The 23,399-nt window shown below is 43.2% G+C and overlaps 1 protein-coding gene across 2 annotated transcripts in view; it reads left to right on the top strand.

Moving 5' to 3' along the window:
- Positions 1–23,399, top strand: part of rassf5 (Ras association domain family member 5) — a 28,254-nt gene that overhangs the window by 2,226 nt on the left and 2,629 nt on the right. The window contains exons 2-5 of one of the 2 annotated variants that reach the window (XM_044349670.1): positions 12,614–12,732; positions 21,712–21,825; positions 22,703–23,036; positions 23,133–23,248. In XM_044349670.1, the coding sequence (XP_044205605.1) occupies positions 12,614–12,732; positions 21,712–21,825; positions 22,703–23,036; positions 23,133–23,248 (683 nt within the window). Of the gene's footprint in view, positions 1–12,613; positions 12,733–15,191; positions 16,227–21,711; positions 21,826–22,702; positions 23,037–23,132; positions 23,249–23,399 lie in introns of those variants that run through there. The other variant, XM_044349671.1, reaches the window with a different exon arrangement.

The following is a 23,399-nucleotide window of genomic DNA, read 5'->3' as shown; positions in this document are numbered from 1 at the left end:
ATGGGGAAGCTGCGGCTGCACAGCAGTTTGAGATAAAGCAAATTGAAGGAGGGATTGAAAGTGAGGGAAGAAAGATAGAGAAACGGAAAGAGGAGAGACGGAACAAGAGAGAGAGAGAAAGAGAGGATGACAAGTAGTTGGAAACAGGAATGGTAAAAAATTGTGCAGAGTCAGAGGAGAGGTGGAGAAAGGCAGGATGATAAAAATGAGGAGAGACGGAGAGCTAGAACAAGAGAGATGGGGAGGAAGGAGTGAGGGATAAGGGGAAAAGAAAAAGAGTTTGTCCAGCACTGCGGAGCTGTCTGATTTAGTGTGTTATCAGCAAGAGCTCAGTGGAGCGAGAGCAGAGATTACTGAAGCACTATTCACTCACACACACACACACACACACACACACAGAGTCATGAGTTTCTTTATAACCCAAGAACTTCACTGAGTTGTTTTTTTTTCTCTCCACTAGTCCGTTTATGGATCAAGCTAATTAGCAGTAGCTTTATGCTGCCAGCAGCCGACCTCTAGAGTAAATTGTCCCTTTTTTTTTTTCTCGGAAAACATCAGAGGTGAGTGCGGTGTACAGTCATGGGGGTCATTTATGACAAGCAATACAGATTTAGGCATTTCAGGGTATTTTTGCGGGGACAAGCGTAACCAAAACAGCCAAAATAGAAACAGCACGCACACACACATGCTCTTCTTTCAACTACACCCAGCAAATGACAGGGAGTGAGAGAACGGGAAGCCTCGCAACCATAAACAACCATCATTCTGTGCCTTTGTCTTGTTGTCTTTAATTCATCACCATGCCTCTATCTGCTTTGGCTTTGCTGCATATGAAGCTTATAGAAAATGCAGCTTGTCCCCCCCCCCCCCCCCCCCCCCCCCCCCCCCCGGGACAGTAGAGAGCGTTGTGATGTGGCCTTTCCCCACAGTGGAATCTGTCAATCCAGCCAGAGCTCCCAGTCTCATAGTCTGCCGCTTTGTTTTTCGTCATCGTGAAGTCCTTTGACTTTCTTTCCTACTGCTGGCTTTCGTTCGGATTTGTGCTTTTTTATTATCTTTATTGCTCCTCTCGGGAGTTAGATGTAGGTTTGATTTCGCGGTGCGTCCAAGCCACAGCAAGCCCCTCGTTATATGAATAAATACACACTACACGCATACAGACGAGAGCCGAATGTGGCACCAGAGCCTAATGAGGCGTAAAATAATGAAGCATATGACCAACATGTCCGATATATGTGACAGTCTAGACATTTATGAGCTTTGTATGTCTGCTTTACTGACACTAATCAGGCTCATTTAATGAACTATACTCCTCTCCTGTATTCATGGTCTTTTACTCCTAAAAAATGTTGTAAACAGATATTAGAAAAGCAAACTGTACAGGGAAGCTCAGTGTGTAACAGTGATATAAATCTGTATAGTAGATCTGGGTTGTATCCCATTATTGGTTGTTGTTTATTACTCCTCTCATGGTTTGATTCGTCATCTCTCCATGTTGTGCCATTGGTCCAGGGAGGCAGGGAGTGAGGGAGGGGAACGGCAGCCTCCTTAATCCCGGCTCAGGGTGTCTCCTGCCCGGGATTATGTCTCCGGGATAGAGAGGTTGGGATTACAGACTGGCAGACAGAGTCAGATGTCAGATTGATATTTAATTAAAGCTTTCAGGGAACCATGCTGTTGTGGTGCCCGTGCTCTGTCACAGCAACAGCACAAGACTCTTAGCTTATATACACAATTTGGGGTAACACTTTATCCCCCTATTTAGCATCTCAAAGCAGCATATGAACAATTAAAAGATCATTTATAACACACTATAATGTAGCTATAAGCAGATTTAAGGACATAATGTGTTTATTAGTGTATTTATACACAATTGTAATGTCTAAAATAGATTTAAAGCCACCTGAAGTACACTGTAAGTATTGCGTGTAATCAGACATCATTACATATGATGAGAGCTATGTTGTAATTGTGTTGTCAAGTCTTTGTTATTTTGTTCTAAGTGGCCGTGTCTCACTGCGTACTTTGATTTGTTATTGGTCTCTGCTCTTTGTGTCAGAGCACTGTACAACAAGGTGAATGTCCCAGAGATCAGAGTTTCTCGAAACTTGATTTCACAACAAGAAAAAGCACAATGAACCATGTTTCTGAGTAATGTAGCTCACGTACACATCTCGGAATTATTTATAGTAGGAATGAAGTATTAACTGTATTCGTGTTTAAACATTTGCAAACAGAGTAGAGATCCTCATCGTTACAGATCATCTACAGCAGCAGATGTGGGGTCGTCTGCTGGTCACCGCAGAGACAGGGATGGACACACACACCTAAACACACACAAACATTTGCCATAGACCTTCAGTTACCCTCCCAGCATATTCTTTATGCCCCATGGCATTCCTGAACTCTCTATAGGGGATGTATTTTTTTTCTTCCTTAAACTCTTCCTTATTTTACCCCATCCCCTGGTCTGCACAGTACAGGCCTTGTCTCAGGAACCTTCTCGTCCGTTTCACATCGGTCCTCTCAAAGCTCCATTCACAGTGAAAGAAGAAAACACGGGAGGAGGGTTGTGTTAAATGGCTCATAACCTTCTTGTCCCGGCATACCATTGCCGCTGCCGCTCTGCCAGACCTGCGATGGATATAGTTTTAACTAGAATTCAGCCAAAACATTCCTTCTGAGCTCATGTGTTTCAGCTCTCTCCTCACCGTGCATCGCTGCTCTGCTGCATGTATGGCAGAACAGTGGGGATTTTCAACCAGGGCTATATTTAGGTTGCCCTTGGTGGATAGTGATAGCAGGACTGCAGAGGAAGAGGTGGTTAGAGCAGAAAGGACAGGACAAAGACATTCTTAAAAACATGTTAGTTGAGAGAGAGTTAGGGATTTTGGATAATTAGAAAAACGCACCTGACATCATCCAACGTAAACACAACAGACACTGCAGAGGTGATATCAAAGCATAACCTCCTTACGGCATTGCTCGTGATTATGTCATACGCTTGTGAGCGAACATCCTCTTCCTCTAAACTCTTCGATTTTAGAAGTAGGGCAGGAGGAGAACTCCCAGTGGCCCTCTCTCTCTCTCTTTCACAGTGCATATTAATAACTGACGGACTGCGCATCACCTCAACCCACACACACACACACACAAGCACCCAGACACACACTTGATGTGATGCATGTCCTTCACACCGGCAAGATATGACACTGCGGGGTTAGACAGGGTGGCTGAGTCACTTCCCCTCAACCAGGCTGTGGCTTTCACACCGAGGAGACAGAAAAAGCGAGGGAAGGTAGCGTGGATAAGCAGCTCTGCAGTGGTTTGTGACATTTCTGCCTTTATTGTGTGGAGATCTCACCGTGGCCTTCACTACTGAATGAAGTGTATACAGTCGACCGCTGAGGGGACGGGAAAGGAGAAAGGCTCCTGTTGCTGGAAAGAGAGGAAAGAGGGGGAACAGAAAAGCCAGGATTGGGTCTGCATTTGGGGGTCTCTGTCTCTTTAAGCTGGCTGTTTGTTACTGCAGAGTGTGTGGGTGCTGCAGTAGAGAAAGAGAGAGAGAGAGAGGGGGAGAGAGAAAGAAGGGAGAGAGAAAGAGAGAGGATGAGAGAGCAGTGATAACAGAGAAACGATAGGACGTCAGAGGGACAAGTAGCACAGCAGAGATTCAGGGCTCATGTCCGCACGCTTGGGTGTGAGGAGGAGTGCTGAGGTGCAGGCCAGAGAGGAAAAAGAGAGTGAGGCTAGTAGAGAGGTGAGAGCTTTAGGGAGCGTGTAAGGAGTACAGGTGGAGGGGTGGCAGAGCGAGTGGAGAGGGGGCTGTTTATTCGGAGCGTGGCACCGGTGGCAGAGTGGCTGCGCTGGGATGGCAGAGGGGGGCACTGGGGGGGCTGGCGCTGGGGCAGTCCTCAGAGGGACAGGGGCAGCCAGGGGCAGGACAGGAGGGCCAGCGAGGGCTACGCGCACAGGACGGTGCCTGCCGGATGGTGCCACCATGCTCCATCCATGGCACAGATAGCACCTCTCGTCCCGGAGGAAGGGACAGGGGTTGGGGTTGAGGTCGAATCCGGGGACGTTAAAGCGGTCGGGGTGGGCAGAACATTTCTCGGCCAGGTGTCTCTGCATCTTGAGGAGGTCAGGGGGGATTCGGAAGGGGAAGTCGGCAGCGCCTGCTTTGGACAGGTGTCACGCAGGCTGGGGAGGCTGCTGAAGAGGCTGCCTAAGTCTCGCTCCTGGAGCGACAGCCTGAGGATCCTCCGAAGATCATCCTCCAATGGATCGCTTCTCACCACCTCAGGTATGAAGAGGGGAGGAGAGTGGAGTGTGCGCAAGTAGAAAAACCTGAAAAATGAGATTTAGAAGTTGCGTAAGAAAGCTGATCAGTTTGTGGTGACGAAAATAGGGGTCAGTATTTTGGAGCAAAGGGGTATGATGAGTAGACACTTTTGCCTTGTGTCAGGATGAACAGGGTTGGCCTCAGAGGCCGGCTGTGGGCCAAAATATTTGGGTATTGTGTGCATCAATCTGCCTATCTGTGAACTGCAATGCCCTCCAGCCCTGTTATTCTTTGTCTATATGCCCCCCCTCTATCGGCTGATCTATGTTTGTTTGCTCTTTGTGTAAGAGCACATAGTGTCTATGTGTCTATGATCATGTGTTAGCAGTGACGACAGAGGCTAAAGATTGGCAGAATAGTCTAGTAAACTGGTAATATTAAAGCAGCAGTGGTGATCTACAGTGAATTTGTCTCTCTCTTTCACGTATATACACACACAAACACAGAAAATCTACACATTTTCAGTCTGTCTAGAAAATCCTATGTAAGTGGATTATCATATTGACTTTCATATTTGTAACAGGAATTTGAGATAAGAGCGAAGCTGCTGGAGGCTGCATGGCATCGATTTTTCCCATGTTTTCTCCAAATAGAGGACTGGCTAATGCAGGATTTTTTGGTGGGGGGGGGGTGATGATGAATACATAATGTATCATTAACACAAAGTGTGGCTCGAGTGAAAAGAGACAGGGAGCAAAAATGGACGGGCGCTGCAGAATCATTGATTCATTCACAGCAAGAGACTGACAGCTGAGTAAAAACAAGATTTTACTGCAGCTCTTTAGTGTTTAAGTGTGTGTATGTGTGTGTGCGTGCCTGATAAGACCCTGACCAAACATGACTCAGGGAGCTGCTCATCAAGAGCTCATCACTCAACCTGAGTGACATGACGTCACGCTGCGGTCTCAAAAGCTTCAGAAACGTCAACACCAGCTACCGCAGACAGATAATGGATATTTTTAGATGGTGTTCTCTGTAAGGGAACCCAGTCAATCCTCAGTTCCTCTTTCCTTGTGTCTTCTATCTATGATTATTTCCTGCCAAAGTCGTGGTCTTGGATGACGCTTATATAAATATAATAACTTGATGACTGTACTCGCACATATTGTGGCCTTCATTACCAGATGGAGTTTTCTCAGTCGTCATGGCAATGGTTCAGTTATCATCTTGATAGCAGGTGGTTGTATATGGTTCTACACATCACACAATGCCAATTGAGAAAATTCCATTTCATCAGCTGATGAAGGCCATGAAATGTGGCTGAAAGCACCAGAAGAAATATAGTAAATGGACCTTGAGTTAATATTTTGTCAACAGTTTGATTGTTTTATGTGATTTTGCCTACATGTCAATATCAGAATAATGTTTTTATCGGTATTTTGAAATTGCATGAAGCTGTACAGCCCAGTCCTGCCACACAGATGGTCGAGCAGTTGGAAAATACAGAACACTTCTTGGGAATTTTTGCGATTGCTACAATTAGGTGGCAAACGAACAAGACAACAATAAACTTACAATACTTACAACAAAGTGACATACACTCAGTGTTACTTTCTGTGGAGATTCTGGCGTAAGCAGTCCGTGTGAGGTTGTTCCAAGAGCCATGTTTTGGTTGTTTGGTTGTTATTTCAGAATGACTTCAAGAGCCAAAACAAAAAACAGCTGCTGCTAATCAAGAATGGATTGTTGCTACAATGCATTCTTGATTAACTTACTCATCATGAAAATATTTCATCATCTCAGTTCTGTTAACCCTCAGAAGAGCATCCATCCGAAATTATGATAGGAAACTACTAAATGATGAAATAATGATGTGATCATCAGCTTCAGGAATGTTCTCAAGAGTCAAAAACATACCCCTTTAAACATTCGGCTGCGTCCATTTGCAGCTCAGACGGAAAAAGCCTTTCAAAAACAAATTAAAGCTGGGCTCTGCTCTTGTTTGGTTAATTCTGGGGAGCATCTGTAGCTAGACAGATGGAGCAATTGGGAAAGAGTAAGATAGAGACCCTGCAGTGATGGGGATAAAGAATGTCAGAAATTAAAATATGAAATTACTTCTCACACACAGATGTCAAGGTGAACGGGGTCAGATTTTATTTAGGTTGGGACAGATTTGTTTGGTCATCTCCGGTAGGTCAGCATATGAAGTGCATATCCTGGAAGCTCATTTAGTGAGTAAAGGAGACAGCATGTAAGAAAATGGAAAAAAAAGTGTAATATTTGATTTAATGATGGACTGAGAGATGGAAAATTGTAGTATGAGTAGCATGGTGTGTATGTGTATGAGCCACACAGTAGGAGAACATGTATAACTGCTCCAAATGAGCTCTGATGGGATCAGACTGGATAAAGCCCCCCCAAAGACCCCAAAGCTGCTCTTAATTCCCTCGTAAGACCTGCAGAGCTCCCTTTAGGTTCATTAGTGACCGTGTTAATATCTTTGCCCCCACATTATAGCTACCTATCCCCTATTTACCCCCTCCTCCCTTTGTCATCGAGACAATGAGAAAAAAAACAAAATGTCTCTCTCTCAGTCTCTCTATCTGGTGCCATACAGACATCCTCCGTGACCTGAGAAACACCACTAATCTGTGTCTTTATCCTCTCTTGTCTGTCCCACACCCACTGTCTCACAGAAAAAACAAACCACCCACATCCCCTATCTTCCAGTTCTCTTTCTGTCTTGCACATACATACACAAACAGCACTTAGTCCAGTTTTCATCACACACAGGAACATCTCGGGTTACAAGAGATGATGCAGAAACAGGACAATTTTCTGCCTCCTTGGTCTTCCAAAGCACGATGGGAATGGAGAGGAAAAAAACAAAAGAAAGACATTTTGGGAGACAGAAAACAGAAACATAACCGTGGAAATTTTTCCCTCCACCAAGGCAATCTGAGTGCCCTCTTTTGAGAGCATAATTGTCGTCGTTTAACGCACTGAAATCAAAGCTCCTCCTTTCCTGTCTTCCCTCACAGCGGGTGTTATTGACCCAAGTGCAGCAGAGGAAGTTAAGACAGCCACCACATATAGATCTCTACATAGTATAGATCTAAGCTCCGTTATCTCTTTTCCACTGCACTGATGGATTCTCCCAGTGCTGTTCATCTCTCCATCTCTTTCTGTTTCTATTTGCATCATCACCCCTCTTTGTCTGGAGGCAGTGTCAGTTTAAAAGCAGTCAGACTGGAATGATGGGATGAGGGGCCAAGGAAGAGTGTGTGTGCTCATCTCCTGCCATAGAGGAGCAACCGAGGCCAGTCTACCATGGCGAGTGCGACACATAACACCACAGCCCTTCTTTCTGTTGAGACAACGCACACGGGCTGCAGAAATTATGGCTCTGCGCAGTGGGAAGAGATGCTGATGAGTGTTTATGGCTCTACTTCATTACAGTCATCTCTTGGTGTCTTGTCCTCACATGCACATGCGTGTGCATGTTTATGTGTGTTCACTGTCATTAAATTGTCTACATTTTATAGTAGCTTTATTTCACCAAGAAATGCCTCTCTGAGATTGAATATCTTTTACAGGAGAGCAGCAGCACATAGTAGTTACAAAACATAATACAGACTCAAAAGGAAAGTAAAATAGAAAACCACATACACAAAAATAGAAATACACAAGAACTAAAGTATATCAAGACTCTAAAAAGATATAGTGGAATTATAAAGACCTGTTGATAAGGATAAAAGAATGAAAAGATTCAAAGCTCTGCAGTTCTTAAAAGTATCTTAAAAGGCCAGTCAAATAACACAGTCTCTAAACATTGACAGCTAGATTAACTCGCCTTCATATCATAAATACTTTTAAAAGAGTCCAGTGAAGCAGGTTCTTGAAGTTTAATATGTGATTGAAGCACTTTCCAATCAAAGGGAGCAGAATACATTAAGGTCCTCTTCCCTGGTCCAGTACGGAATTTAAAGGGGACATATTATGCTTTTATGATTTTCTGTCATTTTTATACTGTTATAATAAGGGATGTCTATATTAAACATGGTCAAAGTTCCAAAACTTTAGGTGAACGTATTTAAAAATGTCATCTTGAAGTCAAAAACCAGGGCTTCGGCCTGATCTGAACGCTCCATTTGCAAAGTTACCTCTACTTCCCCATCAAACATCAGATCATTTATGCATTCCCACATATGTCCGTCAGTTCTGTAGCCTTTGTTGCTAAGGTTCTTCCATGGGTTGTTGACATTGTCCACTCGCATATTTTGCATCAGAATTCTGGCTTGAACATGTATGGATGTATTTGAGAAGTTTATATTTCAAGTAAAGAATGAGAAAAAGATCGTGAGGGGGTCCTTAAAGAAACAGGAGCTAACGTCCTGTTTCAGACAGAGGCTGAACTGAGGGGCTGCATTAAGGGCCAGTATGAGATAAATAAGGATTTTTTCTAACTGTAAATCATGCAAAGATATTCCAACAGAGCCCCAGAATATAAATATAGACCTGGAAATGTGCATGAAGAATCAAAAGAAAATACAGGAAGTAAAAGGTAGTTCCCATAATTTGGAATATATATAAAATAAGATTGACTATTGAAAATCTACTGAACTGGACCAATGAATGAGTCAACTTTATTATAAAGAATCCAGTGATGGGAGTTCCTCAAACAAAACCTGTTCCCTAAGTGGACCTGAAAACAACTTCTCCTAAAAATCCAGCTGAGGGGAATCTGCCTTTTTTCTTTAAATTCAAGCAACTTCCCCATCCGACGTAACACTGTACTTTCCACTGGTGAATACAGGGAACTCTCTGCAAGTCCGAACATGGAGTCCAGAGGGGGATTTTTTGTCTCAGGCACTCAAACTAGTATCATGCTAGAAAAGTCACACAAGAAAAAATCTCCAATTTGCTGACTCCTCGCCTCTCTTACTTTCGCTTTCATGCTTCTCCTTCGTGTTTCTCTCTGATTGTGCCTGTGTCAGCATGTCTGGATAACCTTCAGAGCTCTTCTGGGTCACTGGATCACTGCTACACTTTCTCCACCTGCTCATTAGCACTCACACAGGCATGGCACAGCATCCCAAGGAGGTACATGTGATACTAGGCATGCACATACATCCAGGATACACACAAACTCATGCATATACATAAGAAAACATCTGAATTGCTTGACTTTTACAAGTTACAGAGGCACATTGAAGCTACTGAAAGTAGTACCTTAAATGTAACACTTATTATAATCTTCAAACTTAATTCTCCAAATTCAAGTCCATACCTGTGGTCAGTTCAGTGTAAAACAAGGATGTAAGTACAAGACACACTGCCCTTGTCAGCACAAATATATCATACCACAAATTTCTGTCCAAAATGTTTTTTTGTACAAAAATGCTGAAATGCTAATTTCTCTGCGTGCTAATGTACATGTGTCAGTAAGAGACAGCTTGCATTATCAGTGTGGGAATAATCTGGATCCTAAGTGAACCGTGACTTGCTGACAGTGGTGTATCACACGGTAGGTGTGTCTCAGGAAAGTTTCCACCTCTGAGCATTCCTCATGTTTTCCTTAGAGTTCGCCCAGCAGCAATTCCTGTCTTCAAAATGAATTATCAGGTTAATGGTGGAGGGCGGTGTCTTCTCTCTTAAGTCACCACCAGCCAACACCAACACTGATTGCTGTCTTGGGAATGACAGCAGACGCTAAAATGATATGGCTGGCAATTTACAGAGCTTTCGTAGCCTGTGCTAATATCACAACCACTTTGTACTAAAGTTCTTTGAGAAGTTTCAAACGTAGGACAAGTCAAGAGGTTGTGATATGTAGCACAACAAGCAAGCTAGCAGTTATATCTTTTAAACTTGCATTAAATCATTTTTTGGCCACATGGGGGCAGCGGAAACAATCTGTGAGCACAACACTGACCTCACATTTTAGGTTGATAAGGCGACTTGGTTAGCATACAGTTGTCTATCACAACCAACACATACAGAGCAATTTTAGCATTCGCAGTCTTTTTTTTGGCCAACTGGTGAATGTAACTCCAAAATTCACTCTGTTTTAGTTCTGTTTTTGGTCTCTACTGAATTCTGAGTAAAATATATGGCTCTTAAGCTGCTTAATGCTCCACTATGGCACCAGCAGGTGCCTGGACAGGTAGAATATAGCTTGCTGACAAAATCTGCAGCCAAAAACAATACTATGAGAGTGAACCAAAACAGTAACGTTGTGCACCAGAAAACCAAAGCAATGAGTTGAATGATGCTAAATAGCATAGAGCTGGGAGGAATTGAACAGTCAGGTAATAATTCTCTTTGGTTTTGTCATTGCACATAGTAATTTGATTCATTGTTATTATAAAAATCTAAATTGTAGCTGCTTTAAGTTTGGTTTATATGCAAGTGAAGGCACAGTCTCTAACCCAGGATGAAAATGGGTAGAGTAAATGAAGGAAAACATGGCAGGAAAGGAGTTTCTTTCCTCCTTTCCCCTTTGTGTTTCCTTTTCTCTTCTCTTTCTACAGTGACCTCTAAATTTTCATGAGCAGAATATCCCTTATCTGAACCCTCCTCTTTCCTAGACACATCCCTGCTGTCAGCGATACTCTGCAGCCCTTCCCTCTCAGTCTCCCTCTGCCAAACCTGTCTGTCACACACACACACACACACTTATGTCTTTCTCTGTCAATGCAGTGACCTCTAAACTGTCACAACCAAGGTATCCTTTATCTGAACTTTCTTCCTTGCTATACACATCCCTCCTGTCAGTAAGCCCTGTCCCGTTTCTCTTTACACTTCTTCTTATCCATGCTTCTCTGCGTTACTGAATTTCAGCAATCAGGCTCACTGTATTCCAGCTTGTGCAAGATACATGAAGCATTTAATTCCTAAACAATGAATTTGTAAAAAAAAATCCTGCAGTTCTGGGCATGATATCGGTGATTATTTTAAGGTTCATAGCTAATTAATAACTCAAAAAGCCTCCATGCAGCATTCTACCAGTGACCTTATATAAGCAAGCTCTTCTCTTTCTACAGTGGTCATCAAGAAGCTTGTTACCATGGTTACAGTGCTGATGCTGCGTGTGATAGACGCAGTGTTGTCCCTCTCTGTGTAGGATACAGACAGAGCCACTACTATCAGTAGACAGGAAAACAACCAGGCTTAGCTTAGCTCATACATGCAGGAAGGACAGCATTGACTGCAGCAACCAAGAGGTGCACTAGAAAACTACACAGCAAATATTTTTAAGCAAGTAAGCGACAGTTGAAATGATTTAATGTTTTTATTTATTTATGTTGTACGGAGTTTTATTTAAGAGGCCTTCCTGTATGAGGACCATAAAAAGGGATCTGACTCAGAGTTTCCCCCAAACTGCAGTCCTCTCTTTTATCCATGTGGTTTTAAAATCTCTCTTTTTTATTTAGCACAGATTTTACCAACAGAGATGTCAGATGTGAGGCTGTGCGTGTCACTGGAAAGCCTCTGGGTACAATAAAGTCTGCACAGCAATAACAAGCCAAGGCTGTCATATGTGGAACCAACTAAAAATTAAAGTACAACAGTCTGGGGAAGTTCTGGGGGAAGTACGTAAATCTATTCTTTTCTGGCTGAGCTGTAGATGGGAGTTGACTGTGCCAGCGCTGCTATACTGATACACTTTGTTGGCCTTGAATGTATAAGTGGACTGTCCATTGTTATAAAACATTATGTCTATTACATCATGTGTTTGTTTCTGTTATGTTCAATGCTGGACTTTGTACAGTAGGTCCATTATAAATTGTGTAATGTCTCTGCACCAGAAGATATCATGTTTCTTTGAGACAATGGTACATAGCAAAACATTTCCTGCCATCTGTAGTAAATGAGATGTAACAACAGAAGTGGATCTCAAAGTTGCAACCTACAAAAAGTAGTTGCTCAACTAATTTTCCATGTTATAACAATAAGTTGAGAGGTATATTTTATGTGTGCAGAATTAAATCTAGATACACACAAACAGGTGTTGTCAGTTACTTTCTTTATAGTCTAATAACTTGTAGGTGTGAGTCTGGCATTACCCACTAGATGGAGCTAGCTTGATATGTAAAGGGAGCTTTTGCAGGACTACATGTTTGATTCAATGACTTTGTTCAGGCTATCTAGTTTAACTTTCACACTTAGAGTTGACTAAACAACATTCCACTCTCTGACACGAAATAGCATGGAGGAATATTGTCAATACACAAACTGTTGGATCGGTGTTTGACAGTGTTTCATTCACTACTGCTAACTAAGTATTACTCTTTTCTCTAATTGGTGTGTTTTTGTGCTCATCAGACTGCAGCTACACCTGTCACCTGGAGTGTGAGAGTCAGGTCCAGGTGGACTGCAACCAGAGGGACAGGAAAGAAACTCCATCTCCCAGAAGCCATTGCTCCACAGCTCATCAGCACAAGGTGAGCATTTCATATACTAATAGTGTAACATACTGTATTAGTAGGATTAGACTTACACTGATAAATAGCACAAACATTCATCTATGATTTACTGTAGTGTCAGTGTTAGTGTGTGTGTGTGTGTGTGTGTGCGTCGTGCAGAGGTGTACATGAGCCAGGACTGGGTAAGGCAGGGTTCATTCTTTTAGCAAGCCTTCAGTTTTACATAATCATCCTCCTCTTGCACAACATGCCTCTCATCCTCCTCGGCTGTCTGCTTACGAATTTATATATGCACTCATTTGCTTTTTTTGGTCACAGAATGTTCCCGGGACAGAATATGCTATGTCACATCAGCATCCGATGTACCTTCCTCTCTCTCCTCTGCCTGTTCTCTTACTCTCATGGCTTACGCTTACGCTCCTGTTGGTAGTCTCCCTGCAGCCTCTGTCCTGCAGTGTGCCATTGATTTATTCAATCAGTGATTTCCTTACTTCCTCAGCTTCTTGGATTGTTCTGTGTGCTTGTGGAATATTTCAGTATTTTGAAATATAACAAGGTGTCAAGTGACACAGTTGAAACTGATCAGTGATTCAAGAACCAAAAAAAAAAAGACTTTTGTACATCAAATCTGAAATTTCAGCCATGCTTCCATACTCTCATACTGTCCGAGACGTGAGATATATCTACCAATACAGTAATTATGTAAAATTCATCCTCAAAATAATACTTCTCCCACTCTTTGTGTAAGCACGTGTGTGTGTGTGTGTGTGTACAGGATTCTGCTCTTGGCATCCCAGCCTCAGTCACCCACGCAATGTGGTCCAGCACACACACGCACACACACACACACACACACACACACACACACACACATCATGCATGAGAGAGAGCTGGATAACCCTGCAAGCTTGCAGCAGAATGTTGGCAGCTACTCTGTGCCCAAGGGGGCAGATAACACAAAATTAGATCCCTGGTGATGTGCCAGGTAGTACTCTGCTTCTAGAAAGAATGAGCAAATACACACAATCATGCTGACCTGAAACATGTCAATGGAGATGGCAAGAACTGAAGCAAGAGAGGATAATGTCTGTTACTAAATGTCTTTGTCTGAAGTGCTACTACTCTCAGCAAGTTAAACGGGTGTGCAGATGAAGATAATGAGCTAAAAGTCAGAATTAAGCGAGCGTTGATGATGTCATGTCTTGGAGGTATATGAACCAAGAGCTGACACTCCCGTTTGGCTCATAGAGGACATTTGTGCTGCAGACAAGAGGAGAGATGACAGTTTATTTCCTGCGGTTCCCTACTCTCCCTTTTGCTCGCCATTATAGCTGCTCCTCTGTGTGTTGTGCAGTTGTATTCTCTTTCTCCTTTATCTTTACGGGTCCTTATTATATGTGCATCAGCAGAAATTGATCCCCTTTCCCACCAATACGCACAGACACTGCTGCAGTCACACATACATGAAGCACACAGACCTGGTTTCATCGACTTGAAGCCAGCAGGAGTGTCGTTTAGCGTGTGTGTGCGTGTGCCTGTGTGCGTGCGTGTGTGTGTGTGTGTGTAGCATCCCACCCCCTGTGTGCGCCCTTCTCCCGTAGTGATTACACTGATGGAAGCGAGGAGCAGAGCTGCAGGTAATCAGTCTTCAAACCTGACAGACACCCGATGAAATGATGACATACAGTCCCTGCCATCCTAAAGCTCTCCTGCAGCATATAGGTTTACGTACAGTGTAATCCTGTCTGAGTAGATTTTAAAATCATATTACACACACAGAAACAGCATGTGCAGACAGATGCATGTATGCGCAATCAATCTCAGCGGTGACGGGGGGGCATTAGCGGCTTTTTGATGAGAGGGTCACTGGCGGAGTCAGAGGGCAGATTGAAGGGTCAGTGTAAGGTTAGAGGTCGCTGTAATCTCTATCGTGAGGGCAATCATTCATTATTTTCTTGATCTCACTTTAAGTACCACAAGCCCACCTCTCCACCAACAAACTACCGGTGATAGTGCAGCTGTGGAGTTTTTCTGCACTGTATCTTTCCCTGATTGGCTTGACTTTTAACAGATTAGTCCTAATTATAGCATGGGTCTACATAAAACCCACATGTTTACGATGGTTGTGATGGTTTCTAGTGAATCTCTGCATGCTGCAGCAGAACGTCACTAGCAGAGCAGCCATCTTCCCCAGTCTCTACGCTGCTTCCTGTCAGTGCAATTCTGCTGCTCTCATGTATGTAAAACAGGAGCTGTGAGACTTCATATCTCTCACTCATCAGCGTTTCTCTCTCTCTACTTACCCATGTCTCTCTCTATCTCTCCCTCGCCTTCTGTAAGAGGAAGTGGCCGTGCTCTGCAGGGTGCAGTAGCTCGCAGGAAGAGAGAGAGAGAGAGAGAGAGAGAGCAAGTGGAGGGAGAAAGGGGGAGGGTGTTTGCACTCAACCACAGATGGTTGAGCAAGGCTGCAAGAGAGTGAGGGAGGAAAACGTACAAAGACAGAGAGAGAAGAGAGGAGAGGGAGGACAAGAGTAAGAATGAGAAGCTGAGTGGGAGGCATCTGTCTCTCTGGTAGTATTGCCAAAGCAACGGATAGAAGTGGAGAGAGGAGGAGCTCAGGGTTTGTGAGCGTCTTGTCGCTGCAACCAAAAGATCTTCTGTCGCTGTTTACTCTGGATGGATGCTCACACACATAAACGCCGGCATAATTGAGCTGCCGCTGCTCCTGCAACAACCGGGGACTTGAACCAGACCTGTAGCCGTGTGTTTGATCGCTGTTGTGTGAGACACAGAACAGGACGAAAGCAGGATGTGGTATTGCCTACATGTCTGTATGAGCGTTTGTTTGCGGGTATAACAGGTGCTCTCAGGTGATCAGCGTTAACTTGAAACCAAGCTGTAAACTGACTCCATAATGCCAGTATGTGCCTGTGTGAGACAGTTACGTGCTGTGTATGAGCGTGTGCATGTTTAGCTGCGAATGACCAGGTGCATATATGGTATCTGTGTGTGTGTGACACCGGCGTCAGAGCAACACACACACGCGTCAGGAGGAAGTGACACGTCTGTACTCGCTCTCGGATTTCCTGGTCCCCTCTCCGGTGGCACGCCAAGCGCCGAATCTGAGTCAAGCTCACCTGTCTCGCCCTTACAGGTGGGACTTTAACTCTCTGGATGCCTCAGCAGAGGAGCACTGCCTTTTTCCTGGATGAGCACAGGACGGTTACATGCGTGTAGACTCTGACCGTGGCTGAGTGTCACATCAGCCCCGCATTTTGAGATAAACCAACACTTCCTCAAGCCCTCAGCGTGCTGGTCTGGTGCTGCTGAGCTGGTGCCAGAGGACATCCCCGGACCTCTCCATGACTGTCAACACAGTGCTGACCCCCTCCATGACTAGCAGTAACAGTATGAGCAGCGGGTACTGCAGCCTGGACGATGAGAGCAGTGAAGACTTCACTTTCTTCACAGCCAAGACCTCGTTCTTCCGCAAGCCCAAGCATGCAGCGAAGGTACAGAAACGTTACAAGACTCTGACACATAGATTGATTATATGATAGGGGTAAAACAAACACAGATGGGTCAGGCAGATCGTGTTTCACTTGGGCTGAGAAACAAACTGCCATTTCTATCAAAAACATGCATCCAAAAAGCAGAAGTATTAAGAGGAAGTGGTGATGTTTGTGCACGCCTTAGTAGGCCTGTAGGTGTGTGTGTGTGTGTGAATGTATGTGAGAGTTTAGGAAGAGGTTACTCTCATACATCTATTGTGTAACATTGATCTGCCGTCCTGTCAGCCTTGTTCATCAACCTTGATGCCTTTTGGCAGCTCGTTTATCATGTGAGTGGCTAGCATAGATTCAGCATCATAGTCTGAAAACACTATTTAGAGGGTGAAGGCGAGAATGTTCTGGATCATACTGCTGGGTGGTTTCATCTCAGACTGTTAACAACAGTCAGCAGAGATAATGCGTTTGAAGTGTTTTAACACAGATACAGAGTTAATGACAGCCTATAGATTCCATAGAGGCTTCTTCTCTACAATGCGTGGGTGAGGTTTCTGTGGAAACTAAGCTGGTACTTTTGCATTAGAATGTGTTTGCATGTGTGAATGTGAATGTGTGTGTAGGGCAACTACTTAACTGTAGCAAACCATTTTCCTTGTTACCATAGCAACTGATGGTTTTGTTAGCACTCTGTACACACTTCCTGAGATTTGGTTTTGGTCTACAGTACATTTGCACGTAATTGTGTCATGTTCCAAAACAGCATTATATACTACTGGCTCTGCAGGGTGTTAGGTGCTGCTTCTTTTGTTGTTGGGGCTTGTGCCATGGTGCACAGTATGTGATTGATTGATTTTCTATAGCAGAACAGAGAGAAAGGATAAAAAGAACGAGAGTATCTAAGTGTTTCTGGTTGAAATGACTGAAACTACGTTGACATTTACATTCATGCAAACATGCTGAGCCCTCTTCTTTCTGCCCTTGTCCTGGCAGTGCCTTTGGTGTCTGATTTGGAGAAGGTATAATCTCTGAATAATTGACCAGCTGTGTTGTCAGCGTGTGGAGTTAGGGTTGCTGCCATGCTGAGACAGAAGGGTATTGGGGTTAGCTTGTTTGGAGCTGCCAATGCAGATATTGCCAGCTGATGGAGCCTTATTTCTCTGGTAGCCCAAGGAAAATGGTTTGAAATATAATATTAGCAGCACGGTCAGCTACTGAACAGAGGAGGTAATGGCTTTCCATCCTCAAACTGCTAAGAGTCTTCTGAGCAGAACAGCTAAAAGTATCCCTGCAGTGCACTGCATCTTCCTGGAGCTAGTGTCCTGTTTTTTCCCCCCTCTGTTTGAATATGAAAAGGAGATATGCAAAGAAGTGTGTGGCATTCTGTGAACAGAGGTACTTTGTGTATAAGGCATTCAATATCGGTCACTGTGTAAAGCCTGCTTGTGCCCACTTACTTAAACAGACACACATCAATACACACAGGGAGACACTTACATTCATCAAAACTGTGAAAGGGGACTTCAGATCCTCTTTTCTTTATGAATTATTTCCAGAGCTGAGCCTTTTGCTCCAGATAAGCCGGCCAGCTTTAATGTGTTTTGTGTGCATGTATGTGTGTGTGTGTGTGTGTGTGTGTGTGTGTGTGTGTGTGTTCACTGTAGAGTAGTGGGTATGTGCATTTTTCTCTGGTCTGCTTTATGATGCAGTGTAAATGAACGAGGTACATCACTTTTGGTGATATAAGATATATTCCCACATACACATGCAGGTTACACACCATATAGACAGCCTCATACATTATACACAGCACGCATCTGACAACACTGGTCGGAAACAAAGATTGTCTGTTGTGTGTAGAGGTGGACTTAATATTGTACTCATGTACTGTATTACAGTAAGTATGGTTTTGAAGCACTGGTGCTTAGCATGAGTATTTCTATTTTTTTACAACTTTACACCTACTCCTACTACTCTGCATTTCAGATACACTCTCAGATATCAGATTTTTAAGTGCATTACTTTTTTTTTTCTGAGGGCTGTAGTTGCTAGTGACATCACAGATAAATACCATCTGTACAAAATGCATGATAGACAACAAACTACGAATAACAACAGTATAAAAAGAAATTAGACTTAGCACCACTGAGACCAGATACAACATCAAAACACTGCCAACAAAATAACTTATATAAAATACCACTTTTTACATTGTGGTACTTTATATAAGGAAAAGATCAGAGGAGTTTCACCATTGTGTACTGTATGTGTGTGTTTGTGGGCATGCATTTGTACTTGTATTACTCATCTAGTGGGGACATAAACTGTTTACATAGTCACGTTGTGGGGACTCACCTCACAAAGCAAGTCTCCATCATGTAAATAATTAAATTTTAGGGTGAAGACTTGGTTTAAGGTTAAGGTAACTAAGGCATGTAGTGGTTAATGTTAGAATAAGGGTGTTAGAAGTGATGGAAACACGACTGCGTGTATGTGTGTACTCTTGGCAGTGGCACACAGCAGTCTCTGAGCTGTGAAATAGAATCAGTGTGTGTGTTCCCGATCATGCGTCTCATCCTCGACACTTGACCCAGTAAAGGCGTTTTATTCAACTCACGCTGTGATCAGTGTGTGTGTGTGTGTGTGCATATGTGCGTGTGTTTGTTTTTGTGCGTTGTGTGCATGTACATGTCCATTTGTTAAAAATATGTCTACATTTCTTATTTTGTATCATCTGAGTATTGTGAGTTTAGTTCTTACAGCACTCTTCATGTCCTCAGACTTACTGGCCAGTTGTAATGGATCCCAGAGTCTACTGTTACCTGAAGATCACGATCTCAATCATACACACACACACTTGCAGGTTTGACTGACAAAGTCAAGTTAACAAAAATGTGGTCAGATAATACACACGCACGCACACATACAGGTTTGGCACACAGATTAATACCGATTACTTAGCAGAGACATTTCAAGCAGTCATATGACCTCTCTTGTCTGATCTCATCAGAGTGAGAGCATCGACAATTACTCATGTCACCCCGAGCAGTGCGTGTGTGTGCATGTTTGCGTGCATGCTGCACATGTACGCAAACATGCATGTGTGTGTCACCCTTATGTAACAAGCCTGAAGCTTACACATTTAAGCTGCCTTACATCTTTCTGAATCACTCTAATAAGCTGGATGACATGGCCTGCGTCTGTCTCCGTCACCTGCAGTGTCATTACTGGCAGGAAGGTGACAAAACATTTGGCTGGAACACTTATTTTCAAATATTTTAGTTTGAGTCATCATATGACTTGAGTAATGAGAACATATTCGTACATCGGCTGTGTCATCAGGTGCATTGTTTACTAGGGTGCTCCATGCCACACAATATGTCTGTTCAGTGACAATTAAAGAAATAAAGTGTGAAAATGAAAGTTTGTTGAAGCACTAAATACAGCAAAACCTGTTGGTTTGGTGTATGATTTTGGAAAAGTTTAGATAAAACACATAAGATACTGCTTTAACCTACAATCAGATAACTTGCTATGTTTCCCCAAGAAGTAAAAACAGTCTTGTTACCTTGCATATTGATAGTCATTAGTTAACATAAATAGTTAACATCTGCAAACAATGATCTATTGTGGGAATGTGAAGCACTTTCATGTCGTAAATTAGATCACTTCACAAGAACATTGACCAAGGTGCTAGTTCCCCTATAAGAGAGATTAACCACAGATAGTCCATGTGAGGACTGCGCAATCGTACACAGCGTTCACATCTTTCTGTTTCTGTCCGTGTCTTGCCGGTCATTCGCTTCTCCATGGCCTGGTCCAAGTCAGGGTGGTGTCCCAGGACTTTGTGGAACTCACAGGGGCGGAAACTGCACTATTGTCCCTCTCTATTGTCCTCTGGCCAGTGGTCACTCTCACTGGTATGCAGAAAGGGAGGGCAGGGCAGGGCACTGCCTCGGATACATTTAGAAACTCTTATACAAACACAGGAATTCCTGCAAGGTTCTTTTTCACTTTGTTGCCTTTGACTAGGAAGGAATTTTAGATGCTTGTCAACTCCTCCATAGCCCTCAGATTCTTTTCCTAACCTCTGATTGCACTGACTGTACACACTGTTATCAACAGAGTTTCATTAAATGGATGGGTTATTTTAGTATTTGGAGACTAGGGTAAGGTAGGGTTGCCTCCTAATTAAAAGGGATTTCAATGACTGATTTTGGTTTTACTTTGCCATAACAGACTTGGCTTCTTTCACTGTAGTTTCAGTGCAGTGTGGGTGTTTACCATGATAGCAGGGGCATAATTGCACAGAGGAGTGGCTGATAATAAGCACAGAAGAGAGATAAAAGCAGCAACAAAAACAGCGAGCTATGTTGCAAATCAAGTCATACATGCAAGCACATTCTGAGTCCTGACATTTATCTCTAGCCTTGAATTTTAAATGTTATAATGTTAATGTGTGTGTGTGTGTGTGTGTGTGTGTGTGTGTATAATGTTTATTACCACAAGGTGCCCCAGTCTATATGCGTGCACACACACAGATACACACACATACGCTCATGCACACTGCCTCTGTGTTTAATGAAATGGTGACTTCATCACACAACCTGAGGACTCCCCTACAGAGATGATTCCTGCCCTGCATTTCTCTTTCTCTCACGCTCTCTCACACACACACATAGTCTCTCTCTCTCTGCCCCAGAAAATGCAAACGAACAGGAGAAAGAAGAAAAAAAAATGCTATTGTGAGATAGAGAGGATGCATCCCTGTACTATAAATAACCCAGTCAAACTCTGTGTTGCTAAGGCTGGCTCAGCAGCCTCTCTTTCATCATTCCTTACCCCTTACTCCCTTCTTTCACTGCCTCCCTCCTCTTTGACTCCCCCTCTCCCTCCCCTTTCTCTCACATTACTTTTTCTGCCATCTGTCTCTCACTCTCAGTCACAGAAAGAAAATGAGTAAGAGTAAAAAAAGAGGCAGCTCTGTCAATGTTCTTGTGCTGTGATGCTGAATGTGTGATTTGCTCCATTCACAACATTTCCTGTACCCATGTAGAGCACACGAGCTGGAGAGTTGTGTAAGCATGCTGAGGAGGAAGAGATAGCAAAGTGTCTCCATGAATCCCCATCAGCTACAGTCAGAGCAGCAGCTCTTCCTCTCAAGGCGTATAAAGATGGAGTCTAGCATTGTTATCTAGGAAGACCACAGAGTGCAGGGACCAAGCAAAGATGCTGCTGAGTCTAGTTTTTAACCAAATATGACACCTGATATGCCAGTCAGTCCACTTTTAAGGTGCACAGAGTGGAAGGGCTACATATGATTATATCTTTTCATAAACTTGAGCAAAGCAAGCAAGAGTGTTTGTTTTCAACACAACTGATGTGAGAGGTAGCACCATCTGCTGGTTAAAATGGAGCAGTGATGATACCAGTATTCTTGACACTTTTATTACTGACTTTAATGCTCTCTCTCTCTCTCTCGGCCTTACAGACGAATGAGGCAAAGGAGGAAGAGGAGAGAGGGACAAAAGACCTGTCGGAGGAAGAGGTGCGGACCAGGATAAATGCATATAACGCTCAAGTCTCTGAGAATGGCATGAAACTGGTGAGTTTTGAGCACATTATTGCTGGTGAATGTATAATGTCAAGCTAACAATGAAAGTGGATGTTTCAAGCTTCCTCGCTTTCTTAATTTCATGAATAGAAACAGGAAGTTGAGCTGGGGCACAGTGTTGCGAGAAATAATACAAAAGTAGGATATCAGTATGAAAGAGATCAGTGGTATTGATTAGAATTCTCATCCACAATAAAAGGTGCACACTGAAGTCATCATTAAGGATACATGATTTCTCAGAAAATGTCAAATAGAAGAATATACATTTTATGTCTGTTGGTTTTTATTGATACAGTAAATATGTAGTGAAATAAATCAATTTTCCATGTTTTTGTGACTCTAGCAGCTAGCAGCTAGCCCGGCTATGTTTGAAGGTAACAAAATCAGCACCTTGAAAGCTCACTAATTAACATGTTATAACTTGTTTGTTTAATCCACACACAAAATAAAGTGTAAAAAAAAAAAAAAAAAAAAACAAGTTGTGGTTTTATAGGGGATTTGCATGGGTCTATTTCTTAGAGAGGCGCAGGTACTTTCCAGAGTATTATGTTAATTAGTGGGCAAACTAGATGCTGGTAGGCAGATTTTTTTAACCTTTCGACAGAGCCAGACTAGCTGTTTCTCATTCTTTATTGTTTTTGTGCTAAGCTAAGCTAACCAGCTGCTGACTGTAGCTTCATATTTAGACATGAGAGTGATATTAATCTTATCATCTAACTCTCGATAAGAAAGAACAAAAATGTCAAACTGTTCCTTTAATGACCCACATTCAGTACTTCCTTTCAGTCCCACTGCACTATAATACACATATCAACACTGACATGTTATCCCCTCTTGATATCTGTTTCTTTCTCTCTCTCTGTTCCAGGCTTCAGACGGATCTTACACAGGTTTCATTAAGGTCCATCTGAGGCTCAGTCGACCAGTCACAGTCCCCGCTATAGAGGCGGAGAGCACAGAGGGAGCATCCAGGCAGACGGGTGGCCGCAACCGAGCACCGTCAGAGGACCACAAAGGGACGGACTGTGGGCAGAGTGAGAAGAGAACATCCTTCTACCTACCAAGCGACTGTGTTAAGCAGCTCCACATCAGCTCTGTGACCACAACCAGACAGGTCATCGAGGGCTTGCTGAAGAAGTTCATGGTTTTGGACAATCCCCGCAAATTTGCATTGTACAGGCAGACGCACCGAGATGGGCAGGGTGAGGGAAAAACACTCCTAGTTGCTGGCTCATTCACAGAAAACACCAGATGAAATAGACAGCATTGAAAAAATGTTTTTTTTCTCTTTTTGTCAGATCTCTTCCAGAAGCTTCCTCTGTATGAGCGACCTCTTCTTCTGAGATTGATAGCAGGGCCTGACCCGCAGCAGCTCAGCTTTGTCCTTAAAGAAAATGAGACTGGAGAGGTGGAGGTGAGAGAACACACATTCACACATATATTTCTCACACTCAATTCAATTCTTACATTCTTTATCTGGCATGAAAGGGGGAATTACAGGCTGCTTAGGCGATATACGGTTTGAGAGACGTTCATAAGGCTAGTAACAAAAAAGTAATAATTAT

The sequence above is a fragment of the Thunnus albacares genome, chromosome 4 (genome assembly GCF_914725855.1).
Source record: "Thunnus albacares chromosome 4, fThuAlb1.1, whole genome shotgun sequence".
NCBI classification, from domain to species: Eukaryota; Metazoa; Chordata; class Actinopteri; order Scombriformes; family Scombridae; genus Thunnus; species Thunnus albacares.
This window is presented reverse-complemented; position numbering and strand designations above follow the sequence as displayed.